This window comes from Atractosteus spatula, chromosome 2 (genome assembly GCF_055471065.1).
Source record: "Atractosteus spatula isolate fAtrSpa1 chromosome 2, fAtrSpa1.hap1, whole genome shotgun sequence".
NCBI lineage: Eukaryota > Metazoa > Chordata > Actinopteri > Semionotiformes > Lepisosteidae > Atractosteus > Atractosteus spatula.
In genome coordinates, this window is record NC_142707.1 from 9368088 (window position 1) to 9394470 (window position 26383).

Here is a 26383-nt window from a genome sequence, read left to right on the forward strand (position 1 = left end):
GGAAAGCCTACTGGCTGAGATTTTAGAGAGCCAGGCAGGGAGTAACAGAGACCGAGTTGGTTTTAGACGAGGAGAAATGAGAGAGCACAGAACATTAAGTAGTTCAGGTGGGTAGCTGCATCAGCATGCGTAGGCTGCAAAGGAACAAGTAATAGGTTTATTCCATGCTGAAAAGAGAAGAAAGAAAACAACATTTCGGCGTTGAAGCCCGACACCTCTTTTCAGCATGGAATAAACCTATTACTTATCCCTTCGAGACCACAACATGGTCCCCAGGACATAAAGAGCAAAAGGTAAGACTGAGATGGAGCCTCAAGGATAGAGGAGTGTTACCAGTACGCATTAGACAGACTTCTAAAAGAGCTTCATAAAGAGTGTGGCAGGTTAACTTGCAGAACCTGAGTACAGAACAACGGCCGAGTCAGAAGAGAAAGAAGAGAGACAAAGATTTGGTATTCTTTTCTGTGCACTGATTATCAGGGGACAAATCTTGTCCACCAGCGCTGAGTGATTCAGGGTTCAGCGCCTGGAAACATGTTAAGAGTTTGTACTGAAGAGCACAAATGTAGCGTGACTCACAGAACGCAATGCTTCCTTGGGTTTCCTGGGCACAAGCCAGAAGCCAAGCAGACTGCGATCTGACAGAACAGCTTGATAACGAGTGCATGCATGGGAAGAAATCTGCTTAAGCGAATCGTTGCTGTTGTCAAGTTTCTACAAAGCACGGTCTTTATTTTAGAGAGAAATGAAATAGTTGGAATTGAATTAAAGCAGTTTGAGCCCTTCTTGGCTGAACATAAAACAACAGGTCCTACTGTACGGGGGAATTACTTTTTACATTCTGTTGCTGGAGGTTTTGTACAAGATGAGCCCAGAAATGTCATACTGCAGAGGTCAGAGTGATGACAATGCATTTAGGAGAACTTGAACATAATGGCTTACACACATTCAAGAGAGTGATTCAGTTGTATTCCTCAATTTAGTTCACATTAGAAACATATAGTGCTTCTTGGAAGCATTAAGTATTTATTCAGGCACTTCTTAATTTGCTCATCATGCAGATCAGAGATGCTCAATGCTTGTTGATCCTCCAATTGACAAAACAAATTGCTTTTCTGTGCAAGTTTTCAACTGGTGAACTTACTAAGGGATTTTTTTTTGGCAGGGCTACAAACTTAATTTCACAGCATGAATCTGCAGCAACATCTACAACAACTATTCTCAATAATTATAAAGTGAAAAGTAAAGCAAAGCAAATAAAAAAGTACAGTACATCAGAAGATTTGATTTGCATGTGAAAAGTGTGAAAAAGTGAAATGTGACAAAATCATTTGATGGCTTTCAAATTTATGAGTGACACATTGGCACAAAGCATATAGAAATGTATGCACTAAATTCCGATTTGGGGACATTGTATAACAAATATTCAGCAAGAATAGCTACTTTTCGGTTCCAAATACAGACAGAGCTTTGCAAATATTCTAGTTAAGCAGACAGTAACAAATGATGGATATGGATGTTAGTTTTCAAATATGGCTTTGATCAAAGGTGACTCCATGTTTCATCAAAATCAACCGTGGATTAGCAAAGCATAAGAAGAATTTGACTTTGGTGTTACCAGAGTGGCTTGCATTGCCAGGTCGATTCAATTGGCATCACTGAAAATGTAGAATAGAAAGAAATCTATTGTATTTGCAATTCTTTGGTAAGAATGAAACCCTTGATTAGCTTAACTTTTATGTAAGTTCACTGTGGCTAAATTTCTTAAAATATACTGCTTTATGAAAGATGAAGGTATTGCAACTTTTGGTAAAAAAAAGTGTTAATGTGGCCCTTAAAAAATGTATACAAATAAAATCCATAATGTTATTAACAATAACGTGCAGAAAAAAAAGTATTTTTGTTCATTTTAATTTTGATTCAGCTTTACAATTGGTAATATTTAAAATCCCAGACTGAGATTGGTTGTTATACAGCAAAAGGTAAGGAACTCAATTTGGAGATCCCCCTCCCCAGAAAGTGACACAGCTCCAGACCCCAGCAAGCATAATCCCACACCGCCTGTCACATAGTTCTTTGGATGCGTGTGGAGAAGAACAGTTCAGAACCATCACGATGGTAAATTGGACTTTGGGAAAAGTAAAAAGAAACAGGGAAGTAGAAAGCCAGGTTTTGTTGAAGGAACAAGGGGTGACTGCTCTGAAGGACAACTGTACATACACATCAGTTGAAGAAGAGCTAAATCGCACATGGTGTTCAACTGATGAGGTTCCATGAGGTCCATTTTTAATCAATATTGCATTGGCTGTACCTCAGTCTTGTTTAAATTGTCAATGTCATTGCGCCTTTGTCATTTGTTACTTTGCTGTAAAATAAAGAACATTTAACCCTAGCCTTCGCTCAATTCTGCAAACCTCAATGTTTTGACTTTTTAAAGAGTTTTGTAGTAAACTGCAAATCTTTTAGAGACTTTTTTTGTGCAGTACCATGCAGACAGCCGATAAGTGCTCTCCTGAATTTGAGTACATATGCATACTCCTTGAGAGTCATGCCAGTGTGTGGTGACTTGAGTTCAGTGTGGCACACTTCCCCCTGATGCTCCCCCGGTGGCTGGTGTCAGAACTGCACGGCGCTGGGAGGGATCTCAAACATGGAGGGGTCAAACTTCTGTCCTTTGAAGGGGGAGCCCTCAGCATCCCAGCCCTTCTTAAGCATCTCGTGCACCTTCTGAAAAACACACAATGAGCATCACAATGTTAAAAGAGAGGTGCGTAGGAACACAGACATGTAGATACACTCCTTTGAAATAAGAAACTGCAGACGCATTCATGATTTTATGATTTTATAAGTATAAGTTAATGCGTTTATCTTTTCCTAATGAAAGGATCCTGAAGCACCTTATGTACACGAATGGACCCAGTTCTTTCACAACTCTTACAGACGTGACACAGGGCAGTCAGTCTGTTCCAACGGCCCCACTATAGAGCTTATCATGGGAAGAAGCAAGCAATTGGATTTCAAGGAAGCCAGACTGTACAAGCCCAGAGTGGAATTTACCCAAGATATTGAGATACTAATAGCCCTACTCTTTTGAAAAATACCACGGGATCTTTAATGACCAACTGGTCAAGACTTTGGTCTATGTGATCAGAACAATGGCACTTCCTACAGCCCAGTGTTGACCACACTGGAAAACTGTTTTGGAAAGTCTAGTCCAAAGGGAAGACCTACTGGTCCACCAAGGTTTGACAAGTCAGAATCAACAGCACTTTACAGGAGAACTGGTGACAACTTGAGACGTCATGTCTCTCATAGCTGCCTGCAGTTCATGTGCAGGAGTCACTCTTGTGCCAAAAACTGGATAGTGCTGGATACAAACCCGTCACCATTAATGCACTCACTCACACATGTAATCAGAGGAGAATTAATTCCCTCTTGTATGTAGCTACCTGGTCATGTGAATGATGCAGACCTGAGATGAACTAGTACAAAGATTAGTGTGCTAGAGAAAACAGAGCAATTTCATAAGAGAGTTAATTTTCAACTGCTGGAAATGTGTTCCAAAAACCTCCAACTCTCTGTGAAAAGAGCTAAGCCCTAACTCTTCTTAATTTCCACGTGTCTTCCCTGATCGTGTCCCTGCAAGGCAATGACTGCATAAATATAAATATTCTAAATGAACTGCCAGTATGTCAGTAATGACACATAAGGTGATTGGTTTTTTTCTTTATAATCCTGATGAGCCACTACAGGGGTAAGTCAATTCAATTTTCTATTAAAACTGTGGTAATCACAATATAAAGCACATCTTTACGCAAAACATTTGTAAAATGTTTGTATTTTAGAACAATACAGGTATTTTGTTTTTGAGGTGTTTTAATCCAACATGTATTTTTACAATAGGGATGGTGTCAGTCTCTATGGAAGTTCTACTGTAGCTCATATTTACGTTTTGATGTCAGCAGCTCCATAGTATTCATAGTTAATAATATGATCCATAGATCCATTGGTTTACATACTGCCTGTGGAGTGTGGATCACTACATCGCTATTTTACTGCAAACTGGGATGAATACAAGTGAATCCTTCAAGTGGACAGATATCTGTGTGTGTTCTAAGTAGTTGTGATGTCATTCTTCTTGCCATATTCTCAATTTCAAATTATCCTCCAAACCTTCCCACATTTTGCTGTGAATAATGATGAAAGAATGGATGCATGGGTGTGTCTGAAGGAATTACATTTTAACACAAGAGGTCATAACAACTCAAGTTGCACGTGGGCTCTTTGCCACAAGGAATGCAAGCAAGCCTGCAGACACGAGGCGTGAACAACAGCAGAGTACGCACCATCTCGTGGCTCTGTGGCTTGCCCTGCAGCTTCTGATGGTAGTCAAAGGTGAGTCGGTCGAGGACGGCGTGCTCTTCCTCATCCACGGTTGCCATAGAGCGCTCACGGTTAATCTGGTTCACATCAATCTCCTCCTCTCCTTGCAGCACTGCTGACCACCAGTACTCTCCACATTTGCTGAGAGACAGCTGGAGAGAGAGATTGATAAGAGTGAGCGAGAGCTACAGCAATGTTCACTGCACTTACTGAAGTGAGAGGGGGAGCGAAGGAGAGAGAAAGAGAGAAGAAAGAGCAGTGCCAAGTACCTATCGGACTTGAATGCTGGGGCAGGTGGAGAAAAAGTAAGGAAAGTGTCACAGGGCAGGACACCATCTATGTCTCTGTGTTACAGGGTGTTTCAGCAAACTGCAGCGTTTTAATGAACTACAGGAGTTACAGTGAGTTTCAAGACTGTGCACTGTACTATGATGAAGTGTCCATCTTACCAGCACACAGCTTCCAGGCTCCAGGCTCCATAGCGAATTCTCCGTGTTGATCTTGTGAGTGAGAGTTCCTTCCATCAGCACTGTCTCCACACCCATCTCCATCACAGAAACACGCAATCTGTTTGGCTGTAGATTCACTGACACCTGGCCCCAGGAGAAATGAGGAGAGAGGAGGAAATAAAGACAAAGGATGTGTGTCAACCGTTTCAGGAAGACAACACTGTAAGATTTGTGGTGAAATGTTAAATATTAACTTTTTCTGTATAGGGCTCAGACATCGAAGCCCCCTTTGCCCTGTTGTCAGTAGTAACTGCCATAGAAGTAACCAAAATCAAACAAGACATGAATGTTTGAACCTCAGTTAGTATTTCAGTATACTGTTTTTACTGGAGAGGAGCTTACTCATGTTTTTCTATCCATCTATCCATTTTCTAATCACTTTTTCCAATACAGGGTCATGGGGAAGCTAAAATCCTATCCTGGCAAGAAATAGGTGCAAGACAGGATACACCCTGGACTGGAAGCCAGTCTACTGCAGCGCACACAGACACAAAAACACAAAAACACACACACACCAGTGTCAATTTTCCCAGAAGCCAATTAACCTAATCAGTATGCCTTTGTAATGTGGGAGAAAACTAAAGCACCTGGAGGAAATCCACACAAACACAGGGAGAACATACAAACTCCAAACCATTAGAACCCCAGGAATTCAACCCAGAACCCCAGAGTTGCATTACAGCAATGCTAACCACTGCTCCACTGTGTCACTCCACTCACATTATGATTTTGCTAATATTTTGTGCAGTGGAAGGCAAAGGTTAAGCTCAGAAGACAAAGCCAAATATTTGAGCTCAATAATGAAGATTTGCTGACACTTATTATTTGTGAAAAGGAAAATTACTCATACGTGAAATGCATCTTATTTTGGAGTAATCGTTTAGGATATAAAAATTGATATATCTACAAATACTTCTGTTCAGATAGCCAGGTAGACCTTCTACAGAATGTATTAAAATAAAGCAACATTACTTTAGTATTTGTGCATTTGGAAGGCTCTAAATTTAAAAAATGTATCCAACTGTCAACTCTTGAGTGCTTGCCCTTTCTAAAGTAGACAAGATATCACTTTAAACTGCTTTGGTGTGCTTGGAATTTTATTTTCTGTCTACAGCTCTGCTACTATCTACCTACTTAATGGTGTCATTGAAAGATGAAAAAGACTTCAGGATGAAAGTACCAAAAATGTTCACATCTTTGAAGGGCTAAAACCCCTGGGGCACATTAGCTAATAAACTGGCCTTTGGCATACTCAAAAATGAGGATCCAAAGGAACCTGTAGCAAAATAATTTACTTGGTAATATGTGTCCTCCAGACAAACAAAGCTTGTGTAACACAAACCACATACATTTTTGCACAATGAGTTTAGACTGAGAAAAAATTTAAAATGTGACTAAACAAATCGTCAAAACTAAAATTATAAAAATGTGTTAAATTCCTATCTGGAAAACATTTGTGATACTGATTCTGCTACTGAGTTACTGGTGACCTCTAATATCGTAGTTGCTCCTATTGTCAAAAATGGGTTCCTAAAAAGATTTAAAACAAGCATAAGAACACAAGATCACAAACATTCAACCCATCTAACCTTTCTGATTGCTAATTGTTAAAGTATTCTTTCACTTTCATCATCAAAGCTTCTTTTCACTGCAAGCTGAGGATGTTCCACAAATTCTCAGACTTTACAGGGACATTAATCCATGACAGTAGAGGCTCCAAATATGATTCAGCAGTATCCATCTGGAAAGTACTCTGGGGTATATGATCAAGCCTGGCTGGCAGGCAATACTGTGAAGCGTGATTACAAGAATCAAGAAATCGTCATCAGGTTCATGATCGCTGGGTCAGGCAGACAAGGATCCTGTATCCACTGCAGGAAGTTTAACCCTGGGTACCCCTAGAACTTACTCCATGGTTTCTGCCTGTACCATCCACTTACTCAGCGTTCAAGAACTTCAGTCCTATGTCTGAAAAAAAATATTCTTCAAAAGAATTATAATAAAATTAAAATTGTATTTCTTATTTGTTAAGGATTTTCTGTTTTATCATTCCTATGCAATCATGAAAACATTCATCATTAATTTACTCAAAATACCTACTTGGTAAAAGGTTTTAGGTGGTAACAGAGGGATGAAATTAGGCATTATGGTACAGTCCAGTCCAACTCTGACAGCACTGATCTAGCAGTGGTTTTAGCGAGCAACAGCAGGATTATGTCATTGGCGTAAAATGGGTATTCTGTTTCGGTGTCCTGAAAAAAGTTCAATCAGCATACTGCTCCAGCAACATGGCTACCTCATTAAAAATGATGTTAAAACAGTAAATAAATCCAGAACTACCTGCATCTCTGTGTGCCTCTCTTTTTATCGTCTCATTACTTCTCCTATCCTCCACCTCTTCTTCTGAGTGACATACATCTCTTTCAGTGCACCCCTATATACCCTAATACTTCTGTCAGTGTGCTCCTCTCTCTCGAGTATTGAAATGTCCCTTGATTTTAGTTTTACCTGCGTCTGCCTCTTTTATTTAGCCTACCTGCTTGCCCTTGCGAATGTTGCTGGGAACGTGCACTTTGACCTCCACATCAGTGTAGTCCTGTGACCAGGTGTAGTTCTGTCTCACTGCTCCATTGTAACTATCAGGATTGGCCTGGAACTGCTCCTGTACCCTGCACATAAAACACACAATACAGAATGGTTGTCACACCGCTACAACCAAAACAACAAACTCAAAAATATAACAGGCGAACTACAACTACACACAGCCAAATAAGCAGGCACACATACCAGAGATGAGACTGAAAAATGTGGTTCTCTCTAAGACACTTCAAAATTGTACTTTTAAAAGTAACAGAGGAAACACAAGAGAAATTTTTTTGTGTGCAATCTTTTTGTGGATTGTGGAGTGCTGGATAGATGCATACACGAGTGACTAAAGCTATCAGAGTGACAAAGATGCCATAAAGACTGACAAAGATGCCTGCAGGAGTATGACTTAGGAAACTGTGAAATCCACACTGATGATTGTGTGAGCTTTCATCTCCAGCTGTGTTGCAGCCAGTCTAACAAATAATGCAGTCTGAAGGCTTTTGTCATGATGCAAAAAAGCCCCAGGCCAAATATTATTAATATTGGATTTCATGCTAGACTTTAAACAGCATATACCAAATTCCCCACTATTTCAATTTCTTTGCTCTCCCCATCCAAGCAAAATTTATGACACCATCAATGCACCAAACCCTTGCTTCTGATTATAACACATTTGTGCAGAGTAAACGTCCTCTGTGGGGGATAAGAAGTGCCCACACTCACTTCTCTGTGTCAGCTGTCTCTGCAATGGGCATGGCCTGAGCTCCTTCTGTTGGTGGGATGTTGTCAGCAGAGGCTGGGTCTGGGCAGGGGGGTTGGACTTGCTCTTGCAAGGGGGGTGAGGGCTGTGTTGACTCTTCCTTCTCTGGCACTGGCACTGGCACCTGGACCTCTGGCTCAGACTGTACCACCACCTCCTCCACAGCAGGGGGAGCCTCTTTCCTTCCCTTGTTCTCTGCCTCCTGCAAGCTCTGCTCTCTGTCCTGCGCTGCCAGGCGCTCAAACACCTTGAATGTCTGGGCAGAGAAATGACAGAGAAGAGAGGAATGCTGAGACATTTCAGGTACTTTGGGGAGGCAACACAAAGGAAAATATTTGAATTTGAGATTAATGCTGCAGCAAGATCTCATTTCTTATTGGCATCTTGCTGATGTAATACAGCGAATCATCTAAGTACACATCCCTATCACAAAAGTGTTCAGCACAACCTTTTGCCATGTCAGATGGCCCTAAACACAAACTATAACAAATCTGGAAATATCAAAAAAGGATTTTCAGAGGCATGCTTGGTTAAGCAGATGTCTTCATCACCTCTTTCCCCTCAAGTACGCTATTATATTTCACTTGACATTCCAAGGGGCAAACTCCATACCTGCGAGCATAATTGCAGGGGGCGATTACTGGCAGATATGTGGTGGTATTGATTAACAATGTAAAAACAAGTCTGACAGACAACTACTTAAACAGACAGGTAACGCAATTCGTTACTTCAAGTATATATTTTGCATTGCCAGTGACTGTTGGTGGAGATAGCATTTAATGACTAAATTTGGCCCAAGTACAACAGCAAATGGTAGACACTACCAGGTAGACAACTCATGGGCATTAGGAGCTTCCATCATGCGCTCTGTTTCTGTGGATGTTAGAAATTGAGCCATTTGGACCCCGTAACAGGAGCTATAAATGTACCTCTAGACGGCATTAATACATTAATACAGAACACTACGGTTATGAATGTATATTAGAATACGCTTGTAGGGACAAAACTGCTTTTAAACGACGACACTATAAAAAAAACTCTCCAAATGCTATATAGTGCTAACATAAATAAAAGTTAACCGAAACATATTTTATTGAAAGATTTCCAGATTAATTTGTATACTTTTAGTGAATTAAAACACGAAAATATGCGTCTCACTGTCGTTTTCTTCCAAACCTTTCGAGAAATGGATTAAACCGCTTAAAAACCACCAAAACGCGAATTTTCCGGGTTAACAACTAGACAAAGCAAAAGTAAATTAAAAAACTTAAACTTAAACTCTTTAAATTAAAAGAAACTGTTGTCTGAAATCCTTCACTAGGTAACCGTACTGTCAAACAACACAGACAAGAGCGACTTTACAGTTAAATTGGTGAATGTCAGCTCTACACCGAGATAATCTTAGAACATAAACAATGAGACACACCACATAAGTTTCTTTCCAATATCTGCGCACAGAGTGGTGCTCTCATACATAACCACAATAAGTCTTTGTGATGGAACACCGAAAGCTCCAGAGAAGTCGCTCATATTTTTATGCACTTATCCCATAGTTTAACAACTTTTTTTTTATTTGTATCATTTTTAAAATTTTACTTTCACCTTACCTTAAGCACCATTTTCTCTGCGACCCCAGGAGGAAACCCCATGCGATCACTGGGGCTCGTTAACAGCCTGTAGAAATCTGTCTTTCGATAGAGAAACCCGAAATAAACCTGTAGAAAATTCTGTATGTTTCCGACGTGCTGCAGTATCCCCAGCAGAGCATTGTCGTACAGCTCAGTCATCTCCAGTTGGGAAGACATTGTGTGAAGAACCGAAGTAACACACACGACGCAAATAAAAAGCACTTGTATTGCACACTTATGGTAGGTGTTTACTACGATATTTTCAAAATATCCCTTCTGACGCACTGCTCTGTCTTTACGGTTTACGGTTTCGCCTGCTTCTTGTTGACTCGCGTTTTACAGTCCGTGTGGAAACGCAAAACAACGAAGTTGCCCTGCCCGATTGCCTCTTATAATTTTACGCTCAACCAACAAAAAATGCCAGCTCTTCATAAATAGGAATGAAGGCATTGTAACATTCACAAATTCATCACCGGGAAATACTTAAAAGCGTCTCTAACGTAATTTTAAGTTACAAATTAACATAACTGAAACTTAACAATTTCGTATGCTTAACTATTGCATTCGCATTTATGAAAGAATTAAGTTATATTATTAAGTAATAATTAATTTATAATGTATCCTTTAACAAGAATTAAATATTTTTAAAATACCGTCAGAAGAAATTATTGCCTCGGAAAATAACATTCTAGGTCTGTATGGAAACAACTCCACGGACTCATTTAATCAGAACACCACTCGCACAACAAAAAGTAAATATTGAAATTATGCTTGGTAATTAATAAAAAGAAACAGTATAAAATGTATGTATGCATTTGATTATTATTGTATCTGAATACATATATTATATTTACAGCAAATTATAGAGATAAAATAGTTCTCATTTTTATAGCCACTTTTCTCCCAGAAATCAGTGCGTGTTTCAAGATGGCGACGTCCTTCTGTAGCCGATCTGTAAAGCTGTTGGTAAGAAAGCCTTTAGAAATCTTTCACGTAGTCGTGTAGATCTAGTTAATTAATTAAAATAGTGGTACAGAACCCTTAAAGAAAAACAATTACGTGTAATATAATGAAGAAATATGTTGCCTTTTCAGATATTAAGTGAAATCTACTGCTGGATCTTGTAAGCTGTGTTATTGCTGGTGTATACTGAATGACACGTTTATTTGGGCAGAATCTGAAAGGATTTGCAAATTATTTACTTAATAAATTAGTCCAGGCTTTCTAAATTAAAATCTGTGTAACTGTAATTGAGGGATTTGTATTTGCGTTGTACAGCATGATGGACGATATATATTCCATCACATTTGACAGGCGTGTTTTGCTTTCTGACAAAGAGGACTTCTTTTGCTGTATTTTCTATGTCAGTCCTTGACAGGAGATACAAATTAATTAAATATTATTGAGTGGAAAAAAGCTTTAGATTAAACGTTTTTATCTTGTGGTAATACACTACAGATGGCAAAAGTCTCGACGTCATATTTCGCTTCTTGAAAATAAACCTTTAATTCGGTATAAAGGCAATAGCATTAAGTAAACACACTACGTAGAAGATGGTAGTTCTGTAGTTCTAAATAATAGTTTTCTGTGGTAATTGGTCATTTATGGCAGACAGTGTTTGTAGGCATTTTTACATAAATCCCTTTAAACATATTTTACACTGGCAGGAATTTTTGTCACTGGGAACCAAACATGTTGGTTGTAAGTTAATCTTTATCGCTGATCATGCTTCAGTACCAGTCCCTGACAACTTAGTAACTTTACAAGAAACATTTTAATGTGACAATGTAAGAAGCAATACAAAATTTGCCATGCAATCGATGTACAAAGACTTGGCTCAATGTACACCTGAGTAATTCATTTGACTTCCTGTTAATCGTGAATTAAATATAGACAGAGACTCGTTGTAAAGTGTTACCTATAATACAAAAGTATCTCCTGGGAGTGTGAAACAGACAGTCATTTTCACTTCCCTGTTCATTGACTGACAGGCAGTGTGCCCTCTTTTTCTCTCTCTCTGCCCCCACAGATCCCACTGGCCCAGGCCAACAGTGCAGTTCGATGTGTTCCTGGAACAAGAGCAATTCAGACCACTTCAGTGTGCCTCAAGGTAAGAGGTTCCAGTAGTCCCATTGAATTTATTACTAGTAACTGTAGCCACAGTATTTATTGTACTAATAAAAGCTAAAGCAATTATGTATTAAAACTTTCACCAGTTGGAATAGCAATAATATTTGTTCAAAAATGTGCTAGATTCACTGAACTGTTTGTATCTTTGCCATATAATGAGAAGATTAATTTGAGTAAAGTGTATAACAGCCACAGCTGGCAAATATTACAATATGCCTCGTTGTTAAGTCCTCTAGATTTGGTTACATCAACATGGTCAGTGCAGAGTGATGTTAGTGTGATTCTAGATGATCTCAAATGGCTTTCATTTAACCGTGCTTGAGATAAACAAAAAATTAACCTGATTAAACTTCTCTCTCAATGTACAAAGGAGTAAGGCTGCACCCTAGTGGTCAGGAGGCAGATATGGCAGCAGGGGTGTTTCCTAGCTCATGTGTACAGTCCTGTTTTCAGAGAGGGAATTCAGCATTAACTAAAAGCTGTCTTATGGTTTTTCTCATCTCCTGATTTATCCTCTGCCTGTGTTTCCAGAATCGTGCAGCACGAGTGCGAGTTGGGAAGGGTGACAAGCCGCTGACGTACGAGCAGGCCCTGCCCCCTCACTACATCGCCCACCGCAAGGGCTGGCTGTCCCAGCACACCAGTGAGTGTTTCCGCTGGGTTTGCAGATCCATACTCAGACTTGCCCATTGCATAATTCAGCCATCTTTATGTGGAGCCAAGTTTTCTTTTTCACATTTATTCATCATCTTCTCATGTATATTTTCAGATGTCATTCTCCAGAATGTCCCATTGCTGTCCCACTCCTGTGATCAAGTTAAAGCGCTCATTGTTGTTCCCCAGGTAACCTGGATGGGGAAGGGGGCGCCGCTGAGCGCACCATTGAGGACGTCTTCGTGCGGCGCTTCATCTCTGGAACTTTCCACGGCTGCCTGGCAAATGAGCTTGTCATCAAGCGCCGCGGCAACCTGCTGGTGATCTGCGCCCTGCTGCTGCAGAAGCTCCCACCTCACAAGTTCTATTTCCTGATTGGCTACACAGAGACGCTGCTCTCCCATTTTTGTAAGTGCCCTGTCAAGATGGAGGTGCAGACCCTCCAGGAAAAGGCTGTGTATAAATACCTCTGAACAGGAAAGCCAGTTATAAACGTCTCAGAGCTCTGTTGTCTGCCTCATGACCTGTACTCAGTATGCCTCAAGCATTTCAACAGTGAAGCAAGGACAGGAGGCAGCCTACCTTCATTGGGAAAAAAAAGAAGCTCTTCACATGTGCATCAAGAGGAATGTATTAGTTGAAACCATGTATATACTTTACATGAACACATTTGTGTATATAATGAAAATAGCTGAAAGAAATATATTCTGCATCAGCCTTATTAGTGTACTCAGTTTAAAATGGTTTGTAAAAAATCAGAGGTCAGCGTGTGCTGAAGTGGTATCCATATGTGTGCAGGACCGACTGAGTGTACAGGACACTCTATAGTGGAGTGAGAAACTGAAATGTGGACTGTAAAATTCTTGAGATGCACAGATATTGTGCATTGTTTTAAGTACATTTGGAGTATCTGCAATATGCTTAGCATATGAACAGCCTCTGTGCTGTATATGAACATGTAGCTAAACAGACCGGTGTTCGGATTCTAAAAAACACCACTTCTTGTTTTTGGCATTTTTCTGTCACGCAATGACGACACACAGCAGTGTCTGTTCCCAGAAAACGTTTTATTTTCAGAGAAGAAATGAAGAAGCCAGTGAGGGGGAATTGCTCCAACAACAGAGCGAGATGTGGTGGGGCAGACAGGAGGAGAGAGGGGAGGGGTCTCAGACTCAAACTGGGAGGCTTTTCTGCCTGCCCTTGTGGTTTCTGACTCATCATGAGTTCTCCTTTAATAGGGTTATTTCCTCAGATTTGACAAACCGCACATTCCACTTGCAGGGCCTAGATGTTTCCAGTTCCAGTTGGTTCCCAAACCCTTCATTCCAGTTGCAGGGCCTAGATGTTGCTGGGCCTAGATAAAAGTATTACAATTTCCCAAGTAATGAAAAGGAGAGCTCAGAACAAAAGAGACACTGCCCCCCCCAATCACCAGCAGCTTAATTTTAGAGCCCTGGTTTAGGGGATGAACAGTGAGCGATGTTTGTACAGAACATTTAGTAAGAGAAAGCATGGCTGTGCTGGTAAAATGAGCCTTACATTCATTCCAGTGCAACCCCCTCCTTAAAATAACCAATAGATGAACAAAGAAATAAGGAGCTTGTGCCAAATCATGCACTAGGTTGGACTGCAAGTTGGCTGTTTGATTTCTTCTGAACTGCAAAATGGAAGAGGAAGAGACAGCTGACGTTCATGCCAGCAGCTGCAAGGAGTTGATGTGCACGTGATACAGGAAGTCGGGGTACGACGCCCCGCCATTCGGGCTCTTGTCCTCCACCAGCAGGTGCTGGAGAGCCTCCTCACTGTGGTCTCCCTGCTTCACCACCTGCAGCTGGACACACAAACAGGCCTGTTAGCAAAAACACTGCTTGTTTGACTGGTGGCCATCAGTTTCCTGTTTTTTATTTGGTTTGCGTGGGTCGGTAGATACACAGATGATGCCAGTGTAGGTGTAATCAAGGATGTGGCATTGAGAGTACCATCGTGGCACCCACCTTCAGGGTGAAGGCTGTGCATGACCTCAGGGTTTCGATTACTGCCCTCACGCGCAGGGACAAGGGGTTGTCCAGGGTGGGTAGGCAGCACTGCAGAAGAGACAAGACCGGGTTTCACTACAAATTCCAAATCAAGGAAATGTTTCTTCAAAGCGGGCGGCGGTGTCGGCTCCTGACCTCTCCACAGGGCAGCTGGCTGAAGGAGCTGGCATTGAAGAGGTGGGAGAGGACAGACAGCGGGACGTGCTGCCCCACCCAGAGCAGCAGGGCCAGGGAGCTGTGGGCCAGGTACAGCCCCCGTGAGTCCAGACTGCTCCCTGAGCAACGCACTGCTGCTGCAGGGGCACCATCGCCAACAGACTGCTCGCACAGGGGCTGGGCACAGGGAGAGAATCGCTGTTTCAGAGAGAGTGGGGCACAGGGAGAGACAGATGCAGACAGACGCCAGTCGTCAGTCAAGAGGACCTGCTGCAGGGGTGTTCTGTCCTGGTACGTGACAGCTGCAGTGCAGGTTGTATAGGTCTCCCCAAGTCACTAGCACCATACGAATCGCTGTTAAATTGGCCCAATTAAGCCAATAAATTAGTAGAATTGGGCACCTAATGGCCGAGTAGGAATGCAAAATTGCAGGATTGGACACCCTTTCCTGCTGTCTTGGTTGCTATTAGAACTTATGAGCAGGTTTTTGCAGCTTCATGCAGGCGTACAGAATTCACCAGTGGTGTCCGAACGCCGAGATGAAAGAAGGAAGCGGTTCTAGAAAAATCTTTTAATCCGACAAGTGGATGTAGATGCACATTGTTCCACTTTTCCGGACTGCTTTCAAAGAAGTACCATCCATTGTCAATAACCGTCAGTCCATTGGAGGCACACACACGGGGAACAATTTAGCCATACTGTGTCTTTGTATCGAGGGAGGAAACCCCCATGGCCAAGGAGAGACCATGCACGCTCCACACAGAAGGCCCGCGCCTTCGTTTGCAGTTTGCCCCCGGTGTGGCCTGTCTCACCAGTGGGAGGAGCTCAGGATAGAAGTAAGCAGCAGTGTGGGTCGGGTCCATGGCGACTAGTTGGCCACGCAGCTGCAGTCGTTGTGGCACGGAGCTGCCCTGTCCAGGCAACAGGACCTCACTCTTGCGTAGACTGTTCACATAGACTGGGAGGGCCTTCAGACACTGGGGCAGCACCAGCTAACACACACACACACACAAAAGGACAGGATGAATAGGTGCACAGCATTAAGACGCACACTATATGCAAGCAGTTGTTCTGTCTCTCTGGCCGTGCCCCCCTCTCCCACCTGTCCATGTGTGAGTGCAGTGGAGGAGCAGTGCTGCCGGTAGCAGGCCAGGGCCTCTGTAAGCTCAGTGACCAGTTCGTCTCTCACAGCCTGGAGAGGCCTGTCCAGCACGGCGCAGTAAGCTTGCGGACAGACACACAGATCAGCCTAGGAGAGTACACTTAGACATGCAGTACACAGGCACACTGATCAGAGCTGCATTAAAGCAACAGTAAAGGGGTAAAATGACTGCAATGAGAACATCTAGGGGGGAAAATATTCAAGGAATAAAATCGAAGAGAAAGAAAAACATGTCAAAATGGCAGAAAAGAGAAACACAAATGACCAATACAGAAAGGGGGATTGAGAAACCAGATCGCACCTCTCTTGCAGTAGAAGCTCAGCAGCGTCTCGGCCTGGCTGTTACGGAATGTGTCCACTAGGTGGCGGGAGCAGCGCAGGCCCAGGCTGTGGACCCTGGTCCTCCTCTCTCCCTGGGAGGAAGTGTAAGACAAGCGCATCTGTCAAAAGATTTGAAGAACATTACAATAGTAGAAACAAGGTGGCCGTTCAGCCCATCCAGCCTATTTAGTAGCCAGCAGTTAATTTATCCAGCCTTTTCTTGAAAGAAACCACAATTACAAGGCTGGGTAACTTGTTCCACACTCCTACAAGCCTTTGGGTAAAGACGTGCCTCAGGTTTTAAATACACCTTAAAGTAACTTCTACTTGTGCCCTCTAGTACGTTTCACTGTTTGTTTGTTTTTTTAAATCAGAATCCTTGCATCAAGCCCACTAATATCTGATTCTGTCAAGTAGTCAGACACAGAGAGACTTGGAACCAGTAACAGAGAAAGGGACATTTTTTAAAAAACTATGTCATGCACAGTCATTGTCACTTAGCTCCACATGTTTGCACTCGGTAAGTATTTGTCTCATGCACCCTTACTCGGAAAAGCAACTGGGACCGCAACCAGCAGGAAACAGCCAATCCGTGCTCACCTGCATGGCCACGCCCCTGTGCTCGTCCAATGAGCTGTGATGCATAAACTGAACTGCCAGGGCGGTGTGCCAGTCAATAGCCGCCAGGGAGATGACAGCTGGATCAGGGCCCGGGGAGAATGCCCCAAAGCATCCAGACACCCGCAGACCTGCAACAACAGGGTGGGATCATTTATTGTAACAAACACGCATAACTGTCCTGCTATGGCTCCTTGAGGATCCTATACCTTTGCTTACAGAGACCCTGAGCTCAGCCCTGTAGCCTGTTTCTGCCTCCACGCACCTCCTCAAGTCACTGCCGAACCGCTCCGCGTCGGCCTCTCCCTGAGCGAGAGAAAGAGGGAAGCAGACACGGAGAGACAGAGATGGGGAATCTTTATTGCTGTCAGTTCTGCTGTTCGAGCCCTGCTACAGCCCATCAGAACCTAACCTGAAAGCATTCATAGTTGTAGACCCTGCCCCCAGTCAAGGAGGGACCGTGTCCTGCCCAGGTCCCTCCCACAGCCTGCTGGGAGAACAGGAAGAGGTGTAGACTGCAGCCCTGAGCCACACACTCCCGAGCCAATGAGCCGCAGGGTTCTGGGGGCTGGAAGGGGGACTGTCGGCAAGAGGAGGGAGACATGTCAGAAGAGCAGGGGAGGCACCATCCGATCACAAACAGTTCCATTTCCACTTCGGTTTCGTTGCACAGATGCAAAGTTGGATTCATATGCAAACTCGCATATGGAAGCACATGCAGACTTTCCATTCACACCGAGAGCTGGGTCACCTTCGTTTTGCTGGAGCTAAAGAATCCAGAGGGGCCACTGCTGCAGTTCACCTTCCCGTCACTAGGGGGAGCTGTGTGGAAGACCAGCACCTTTCCTGGACAACCAGCTGCCTGGAGTGCATAAAGATGGAGAGGAATTGAAAATGGCTGCATGTGACAGCCAGACTGTGCATTTCTCCATGCATGCTGGCAGCACCCAGTAACTGACCTTAAAGATCTTCAGGGCAGAGCGCAGAGGCAGGTCCTGTGATACAGGGGTGTCCTCTGCGTCCACAAACAGTCTGGGGATCTGCTCCAGAACACTGCACACGCACACACACAACAGTAAGACTCACTGCAGAGCAGACTGAGGGGGCTCAGACAGAAAGAAAAACGGTTAGTAGCAGAAGAAAAATCATGACACAAAATCATGTTGTTAATGGTATCTACAGTAATAATTTGCTCTTGATTACAATCGAAAGCTCTGGTATTTTAGTGCAACAGGTATCTTCTTTATTCTAATCTGTTTATCCCAAAGTGTGCCTTTGAAATGTTATTCAGCTCTACATACCAGTAATGTAATGATACATTATGACATAAATATAATAATAATTGCTTACACTTATATAACACTTTTCTGGACACTGCACTCAAAGTGCTTTACAGGTAATGGGGACTCCCCTCCACCACCACCAGTGTGCTGCATCCACCTGGATGATGTAACCATAGTATGCAGCCATAGTGCGCCAGAACGCTCCCCACACACCAGCTATAAGTGGGGAGGAGAGCAGAGTAATAAAGCCAGTTCATAAATGGGGATTATTAGGAGGCCATGATTGGTAAGAGCCAAGGGGAAATGTGGCCAGGACGCCGGGGTTACACCCCTACTCTTTTCGAGAAACGCCCTAGGGTTTTTAATAACCACAGAGAGTCAGGACCTCGGTTTTACATCTCATCCGAAGGACGGCGCCTGTTTACAGTATAGTGTCCCCATCGCTATACTGGGGCATTAGGACCCACATGGACCGCAGGGTGAGCGCCCCCTGCTGGCCCCACTAACACCTCTTCCAGCAGCAACCTTAGTTTTTCCCAGGAGGTCTCCCATCCAGGTACTGACCAGGCTCACACCTGCTGAATTTCAGTGGGTTGCCAGTTGTGAGTTGCCTCATTGTACTAATTACTGGTTAAGACGTCACCTGTTTTTTAAGTCTTAATCACTTACTGTTTGAATAGCATGTGTAAAACTGTAGTTATGTGCCCATCCCTAACTCTCTCAATATTCTTTTTTACCAGTCAATGGCGTCTCTGCCGTCTTCCAGTGAGACCAGTAGCCCCTCCCACACAGGTAGTTCCAGATCTTCTGTTTCCGTGACAACCAGCATGTGGGGGCGGGACAGGGCGGGGCTAAGGTTGTAAAGGTGGAGACTTCTGTCGTACGTGACCACTCCCACTCTCAGAGCTGACTTGCCCAAGCTGGTATAATCCCTTCAAAACATCAAAAAAGAAGGGGGTGGGAGCAATCCTTTTGTCAGAAGCAGTCACTCATTTGGCAACTTTGCTTTTCCAAAAGGCTCCAAAGTGGAACTGTCTGTGCCTGTGCTTGTTTGTGTTACCTGCTCAGAGAGGCAAGGAGAGCGCGGAGCTGATGGCAGACGAGAGCCAGTTGCCCCCCCCTCACTGCCTGACCAGACACATCCACAGCCAACAGCAGACCAGGACACTCCCTCTGCAGACAGAGAGAAGTCATTCATCGTTGGGCAGCACCCATGTGACCTGGTGGAGTTCTAGTCCACATCTGTTCCTAATGACAGAAGTGAACTAATCATTATTTTATTCCACGCTGAAAAGAGAAGAAAGAAAACACAACATTTCAGCTGTGAACAACCAAAGAAGGCTCCACAGCCGAAACGTTGTTTTCTTTCTTCTCTTTTCAGCATGGAATAAACCTATTACTTGTTCCTTCGCAGCCTACGCATGCTGACGCAGCTACCCACCTGAACTAATCATTAGCTTACTTTCATAAGGCTCTTTTTCCGTGGCTGATTGAAACCGACTTATCACACCTGCTGGATTCAGGCCCTTTAAGACTGGAGGAGTAAACACCCATACTGATTGGTTAAACACAGTCCCATGTTTTTTAGATAGTGTGGATTAGCACTGGCAAGACTGTGGCGGGGCGATTAGTGCTGCTGGCTCAAAACCCTCGAGTTCTGGGTTCCATTCTGGTCTGGGGCACCTTCTGTGTGGAGTTTGCATGCTCTCCCCAGGTTTGCTTGGGTTTTGTTGGGTAGGGTTTTCACTGACCTTGCTAGGATTTGCTGGCTAGGTTAACTGTGGCCCTGTGATGGACCCCTCGGAGTGTAGTACCACCTAGCACACCATGCTCCTTAGACAGGACCCACATTCTGCCGGTGGCTCTCTAGTAATGAGCGGATGACTTCAGGGTGAGGCTCAGGTCAGAGCATCCTACCTCCCTCTCATGTGGCTCAGCCTTCAGCTCACAGGTGTGTGCTGCATGAAGCCTACCTGCGTGTGCTTCTCCAGAATTTCATAAGAGCCTCGGCACAGCTCAGGGTGCAGCTCTGAATCCACCCTGCGACCCCCCCTGTCTGTGGGCTGGTAGTTCTGCCAGGGCACTGAAAGGGAGCGAGGAGGAGGAGAGAGGAGCATGACACTGAAATTGTCAACAGCTACAAATATCTTAGCACTGTTGCTGATTACAAAGCCAACAGCGATTGTTCTTCCTAAGAAAACTTTGCTCTCTTAACGCATGAGCTACAACAATTACCTTATTCTATATAACTCTCACTGAATCTGTCCTAACATTCACTGCAGACGCCTGGTTTGGGAACCTTAATACACGCAATAAAAACAGACTGAGCAGGATTGTTAAGGTAGCCAGCAAAATGACTGGTGCACAACAGGTAGAGCTTTCGGATGTTTTCATCAAGCAAATAGCGCAGCAGGCCAATATGATCGCTAACTGTCGTGATCCATCCGGACATCTATTTAGACTGATTCAAGAGCGAAAGAACTAACTCATCTTTTATTCCCTCAGCTATGAACCTGCTCAATTCAGACAACTGACTGCGTATCTAACTTCATTTACTTGTATTTATTTATCATTTTTCTTGTCATACATGTATGCCTCTTATCTGTTAACTGGTTCATGTGTTAAAAGTAGTGTGTATTGTGTTATATCTTTACCTGCCAGCAAAGGAAATTTCCCATCTGGGACAATAAAATAAGTAAGAGAGGAGGTAATGAGGGGAAGTGGTTTTGATACATTTCAAAAGAGAAGACGAAAGATGCCAAAAGAGAAGAGGGCAACAACTGACAAATGAGAAATGTAATCAGTACAATCAAAACTCGCTTACTTCTGGTTCTCAAGTGCTTCGAGACAGGTATGTATAAAATTTGACATATCTTGTGTCACAATAATAACGGTAATACCAGTAACAACATCATGTGTGTGCTGACCCTCAGTGATGTGCCCACAGAAGGGGCAGTGGAATCTCTGCCCGCTGTCCTGCCAGGTCATGAAGGGACACATGGAGGATCCACACCCCCCACAGCTCAGCACGCAGCCAGTCTCTGCACCACGCATCACCACAGGCAGGGGGCGCTGTGGAGAACCACGCGATCAGCAGAGGGAAACACGAGAGAGCAAAGCACTGGCATGCAGGCGAATGAGCACAACAGAAACCCCAACGACAAGGCTGCACGGACAGACACTGTGCCCTCTGACCTCTCCGGGCCCCAGCCTCGCGAGGGGGGTAACGACTGCCCCCAGGGGCAGGTGGCAGCTTTGGGCAGCCCCTCCGTCACAGGGAAACGAGTAGGAGGTACAGCGGATGAAGCGCGGACTGGCGTTACCTGGAGAGAGACAGAGCGAGGGTGAGAAAGAGGTCAAGACCGAGAGAGGCCCCGAAGAGTGACAAGTTCCAGCTGAATGTCCTACATCTGGCAGGGGAGGAAGGGAAGGGGAGAGAGTGTGCAGGGAGCCAGGACATTACACTGGGGGGCTTAAATCGGAGGGCAGAGGGAGAGAAAGGCTGAAAGGGAGGAGAAAAGGAGGGGACAGAGGCACAGCTAGGGAGAGGAAACAGGGAGACATTGGGGACTCAGCCCATCGCACCTCTGTCCTCCACGGTGCACTCAGTGCTGGACAGGGGTGGGAGCTGCCCGCTGGTGTCCGAGACAAACACCTGCCCTGCCCACTCACCTCGGTCATCTTCTATCACCTTTACCTGGAGGCAGAGAGAGAGAAAGATTTAGGGGACGGCTAACATCTTCCCTCGCATCCCAAGACGTCTTCCTTCTCATCCTGTTCCGACCTATTCAACAGCAGCTAAGACTGGAGGTCAGGGCGGCTCAGGAGGCGGACAAATGATTTTTCACTGTATTTAAGGGGGATACTGGAAATCCAGACAGGAAGCTGTGTCAGTTTGCACAGGCTTCAGAGGAACAGGTAAAGGTTTATTCCATGCTGACAGGAAAAGAAAAGAGACACAGCGTTTCTGCTGTAAAGCCTTCTCCAGGAGTGAGGGGGAGAGGGAAACCGGCAGTTAAGAAGGGTTAAGAAGTCTCCACAGCCAAAATGTTGCATCTCTTTTCTTTTCCATTCAGCTTGGAATAAACCTTTACCTGTTCCTTTACTGGAAATCCAGTTTATCTGTCGTGCCAGGAAGGACGGAACAATGTTGTTCAACAGCTTCACAGGGAAGTAAATGAAAAACATCCACCCGGGAGTTGTTAGAAAAAGCATCAATTAGCCCAGCCTGCTTTTAAGACTTTAATCTTGTTACAAAGACTGTGCCTCCCTTGAGTGTGTCTGTAGGATGGGGAGCGGCCACGGACTCACCGCACTGGGGATCAGCCGGGGGTCCAGCCCGTAGCGAGACTGCGCCCTGGGGCTCTGAGCTCGGCCCGCCTGGGAGAGACAGGAGACGGGGAGCGAGAGACACGGGGAATGGGGAACGAGGGTGGGGGGGAATAGGAATTAGAGAGAGAAGGAAAGAGGAAGAGAGATAATGAGTGGAAAATGGCAGTGGAGATACACAGTTCCAAAGTCATCTACGTTAATTTACTAAGTTCATCATCCATTCATCCATCTATCTTCTAATTCGCTAGGAAAGGGTCGCAGGGGAGTTGGAGTCTATCTCAGCAAAAAATGGGCACAAGGCGGGAGACACCTGCCCATCGCACACACACAGTCACAAAACACAGACACACTCACACCAGGGCCAGTTTTCCCAGAAGTAAATCAACCTACCAGTATTTCTTTAGATTGTCACAATGAGATGAAAACAGTTATAATAATACTTGCTTACACTTATATAGCGCTTTTCTGGACACTCCACTCAAAGCGCTTCACAGCTAATGGGGACTCCCCTCCACCACCAGTGTGCAGCCCCCACCAGGATGAATTTTTGTAGTCTCGAAAATGTTTTTTTTATTTCTAAGCTATTTTCTGTTTTATAATATTTTGATTATTTTAAACTATATGTTTAAACCAATCTTTTCTTTGCAGGACATGATTGTAAGCAAAACTGTCCAACTGCTTCTCTTCTGCTTGATCGTGCCTCACCTGCTCTGTGCTGCTGCCCCCTGGTGGTGGCCGAGTGACAGCGTGGCAGGATGGGAAGGGGCTCGGCTCGCACGAGTCAGACATGCCTGGAAAACAGAAACAAAGCTAAACGGCTGGCCGACGAGAAATTCTAAAGTTTTAGATTGAGGTTTTCTCAAGTTTTTCTCTCGAGCAAAGCCAGGAGGTTTAGAGGACAAAGAGGAGCAGAGTTGCCAAATTGTCCTTGATCAATCAGCCATTCTGAGGCAACATTATATTATACCTTATATGTCATCCATCCATGAGACGTTAAAGCGAGGTCCTGACTCTCAGTGGTCATTAAAGATCCCCCGGCATTTCTCGAGAAGAGTAGGGAGTTATCCCAGTGTCCGGGCCAAATTCCCCCCCTCGGCCTTTACCATGGTCTTCAAATTGTCCCCCTGTATGATTGGCTTGCACCTGCCCTGTGATGGACTGGCCCCCTGTCCAGGGTGTACCCCGCCTTGTGCTCGTTGCTTGCTGGGTAGGCTCCGGCTTCTTGCGACACCGTATGGTATAAAGCGATTTGGTAAATGACATGACATCCATCCATCCGTTTTCTTACTGCTTTATCAAATACAGGGTCACGGGGAACCGGAGGTTATCCCTCTAATTAACGTAGAGAATGCAGGATACACTCCGGATACCATTCCGTCACAGGACACACAAAGACACACACACAAACCAGGGCCGGTTTTCCCAGAAGCCAATTTACCTACCAGTGCGTCTTTGGACTGTGGGAGGAAACCCACCTGAACACAGGGAGAACATGCAAACTCCACTCAGACAGCACCCCAGGTCCGGAACTGCACCCAGGTCCCCAGTGATGCAAGGCAGCAATATTAGCCACTGCACCGCCACGCTGCTCATACATGCCACCATTGCACAGAGTTCAAATTCCACAACAAAATTCGGATGTACACTAGGTGGAAGTACTCAACTGGTTTATTCTCTTTTGTCACCCAACATTTCCTGGCCTGAACAGCAGATCAGCTTTACTGTTATGTTCAGGAAATGTCTATATAAAACAGGAAAAATGCCTAAGATTCAAATGCACGTCATGCAATTGCAAAATATTCAAGATACCATCGGTTTATTTTCATATAACAATAATGCACACTTACATTAATGCTGCCAACAGGTTATTAAGCATTTAGCAGCCAGTTTACATGCTGATGTGTTTTAAGGTAGAGGCAAAGGACACCGCTGACCTAGGGTTACTTGGCAACCCTCACAGGACTGATCTGCAGCAGACAGATGAAGGACACAGGCTGCTTCAGTCCACTCACCGTTGGGGAGACTGGGCTCAGCAGGCAGGCCGAGCTGTGGTGGGAGGTCAGTACTGGGAAGATTCCCCCAGGACTGGGGCCCCTCTAACCCTGGCCCAGTGGGGAAGGTGGGAGGGGTTGAGGAGGCTGGACAGTCTGTAAAAACTAAACGGGGAGGGGCTCCTGATCCTGCAGGGGCAGAGACTTTCTCCAGCCCTCCGACTGGACAGTAGGTCGCTGGTGTCCGGTCCCTGCTAACAGGAGCAGGCCAGGTGCTGTGGCCCTGTGGGCGGGGCCAGGTCGGACTGTCCACATGGCTTTGATTGGCTGCTGGGATGTGCATCGTCCCCTGAGGCGTGTTGCGATTGGTTGACGTCTACAATGATGACAGCTGGTCTGCAATGACACACAAGCCAGTGAGAGAGGGAGACCTGCAAGAATATATGTCAGCAATCAGGGAACAGTAATAATAAGGCAGAAAACAAACTACAACGACAGTAATTGACAGTTACTACACAGAAAAAAATAGCCTAAAAATGCCTTACCAAATGCTTTTCAGAGCATGACAAAGACAAACATCAGCTGGGCTTGGTAAATTGTCCTTATAAGATGTAACTACACTACAGTGCATAGGTCTACACCTGACTGTTGAATTGGCCTTCTCGTTTGGACATACAGTACCTGTACTCAGGGCTACTTTATCTCAGCTTGTGCGTATTCAGTCTCAACCTCATAAAACATTTAAAACAGCACTGCTAAATTAAAACAGACAGTAAATACTGTACACGGCCAGCTTATTCTGAGGGTTTCGTTCATTTTTCGTTAGGAAAATGTGGTATTCCCTCGCTTTTAAATTTTCACTTGAAACAGGAATGTTTAAATTACCAGCTGGCTATATGAAACAGAAGATCTGATAGCATATAAACAGACCATAAAAACGTCAGCATGCCAGTCCTCAGACAGATCGCTAATTTCTATTACACCTTCGCCAACAACAACATTATAGTAACCCATGCAGCATTAACGACAACAACACGAATTCCAATGTCTAAGCACCTTACCTTCCGCTTCGTGCGAATCGCAGCGTCCCCACCGCAAGAGTCACTGGCATCCTGTTTTAAAATATACCCCGTCTTCTTGTCCGCACATCGTCGCTGGACAGTGCCTCCGTCATTGCTTGTGCACTGCACAGATGACGCCTGAAACCCATCTGTAGGGTATTGATATATGTATATATGTTGTTCGTATGAACATGTAGCAATTCCAGCATATGTTTTTTCTGTCTGTATACTAAATGTCTCAATTTTTATGTTTAATACAAAACCGGTCTTGATATGATACTACTAGAAACGCGCTAACGCTGAAACACACCGGCCGACCAGGCTCAGGAGCAGCTGTCGACTCCGTGACGTCACGCCGCCGCGGCGAGCCCCCGCGATACTTGGTCATCGCGCGCTGGGGTCCGCAGTTTGAGATGCTTGACTAGTGAATCTTTCTTACACGTGAACTTCCTCCACTTAGAAATTAAAAAAAAAAACCATTAAGCCCCACGTTGTTTTAGACATATTTAATCACAAAAAGTAGAGGTATCTTGATCCTTGGGTTGGTCATATAATCCACCCGTCCATTTTCTCGCCCCTTTATCTATTACAGTATAGATAGATAATACTTTATTAATCCCGTAGGGAAATTGATGAGTATCCTAGGGGAGCTGAAGCCTATGCCGGCAGGCAATAGGCTCAAGGCAGGATGCATCCTGGAATGAACACTGACACTGACACAGACCCACCCTCACACCAGTGCCAGTTTTCCCAGAAGACAACTAAGCTAC

General features: G+C 44.4%; 3 protein-coding genes across 4 annotated transcripts; 1 reads left to right on the plus strand and 2 right to left on the minus strand.

Moving 5' to 3' along the window:
- Positions 1-1895: 1895 nt before the first annotated feature.
- nudcd3 (NudC domain containing 3) lies at positions 1896-10214 on the minus strand. The gene is made up of 6 exons (XM_088907405.1): positions 9849-10214; positions 8205-8497; positions 7429-7561; positions 4833-4976; positions 4347-4535; positions 1896-2727 (listed from the first exon to the last, which is right to left on the minus strand). The coding sequence occupies exons 1-6, from the start codon at positions 10044-10046 to the stop codon at positions 2617-2619; spliced, it is 1068 nt and encodes a 355-aa protein (XP_088763531.1). The 5' UTR covers positions 10047-10214; the 3' UTR covers positions 1896-2616.
- A 566-nt stretch (positions 10215-10780) lies between these two features.
- mrps24 (mitochondrial ribosomal protein S24) lies at positions 10781-13374 on the plus strand. Its single transcript, XM_088939179.1, has 4 exons — positions 10781-10835; positions 11899-11979; positions 12531-12642; positions 12843-13374. Exons 1-4 carry the CDS (start codon positions 10797-10799, stop codon positions 13124-13126), a joined length of 516 nt encoding a protein of 171 aa, XP_088795305.1. The 5' UTR covers positions 10781-10796; the 3' UTR covers positions 13127-13374.
- Positions 13375-13703: 329 nt separating this feature from the next.
- LOC148839175 (protein transport protein Sec24C) lies at positions 13704-25975 on the minus strand. 2 transcript variants are annotated; one of them, XM_088909086.1, is made up of 21 exons: positions 25614-25975; positions 24574-24948; positions 23267-23352; positions 22541-22609; positions 21815-21926; positions 21425-21552; positions 21157-21301; positions 20203-20312; positions 19290-19402; positions 18967-19161; positions 17906-17999; positions 17698-17808; positions 17359-17526; positions 17156-17252; positions 16929-17077; positions 16309-16420; positions 15948-16069; positions 15658-15837; positions 14825-15022; positions 14648-14737; positions 13704-14484 (listed from the first exon to the last, which is right to left on the minus strand). In XM_088909086.1, the coding sequence occupies exons 2-21, from the start codon at positions 24893-24895 to the stop codon at positions 14344-14346; spliced, it is 2742 nt and encodes a 913-aa protein (XP_088765212.1). In that variant the 5' UTR covers positions 24896-24948; positions 25614-25975; the 3' UTR covers positions 13704-14343. The 2 variants fall into 2 exon arrangements, with proteins under 2 accessions (XP_088765212.1, XP_088765211.1); XM_088909085.1 differs by having other exon boundaries at positions 16309-16447.
- Between the last annotated feature and the right edge of the window lie 408 nt (positions 25976-26383).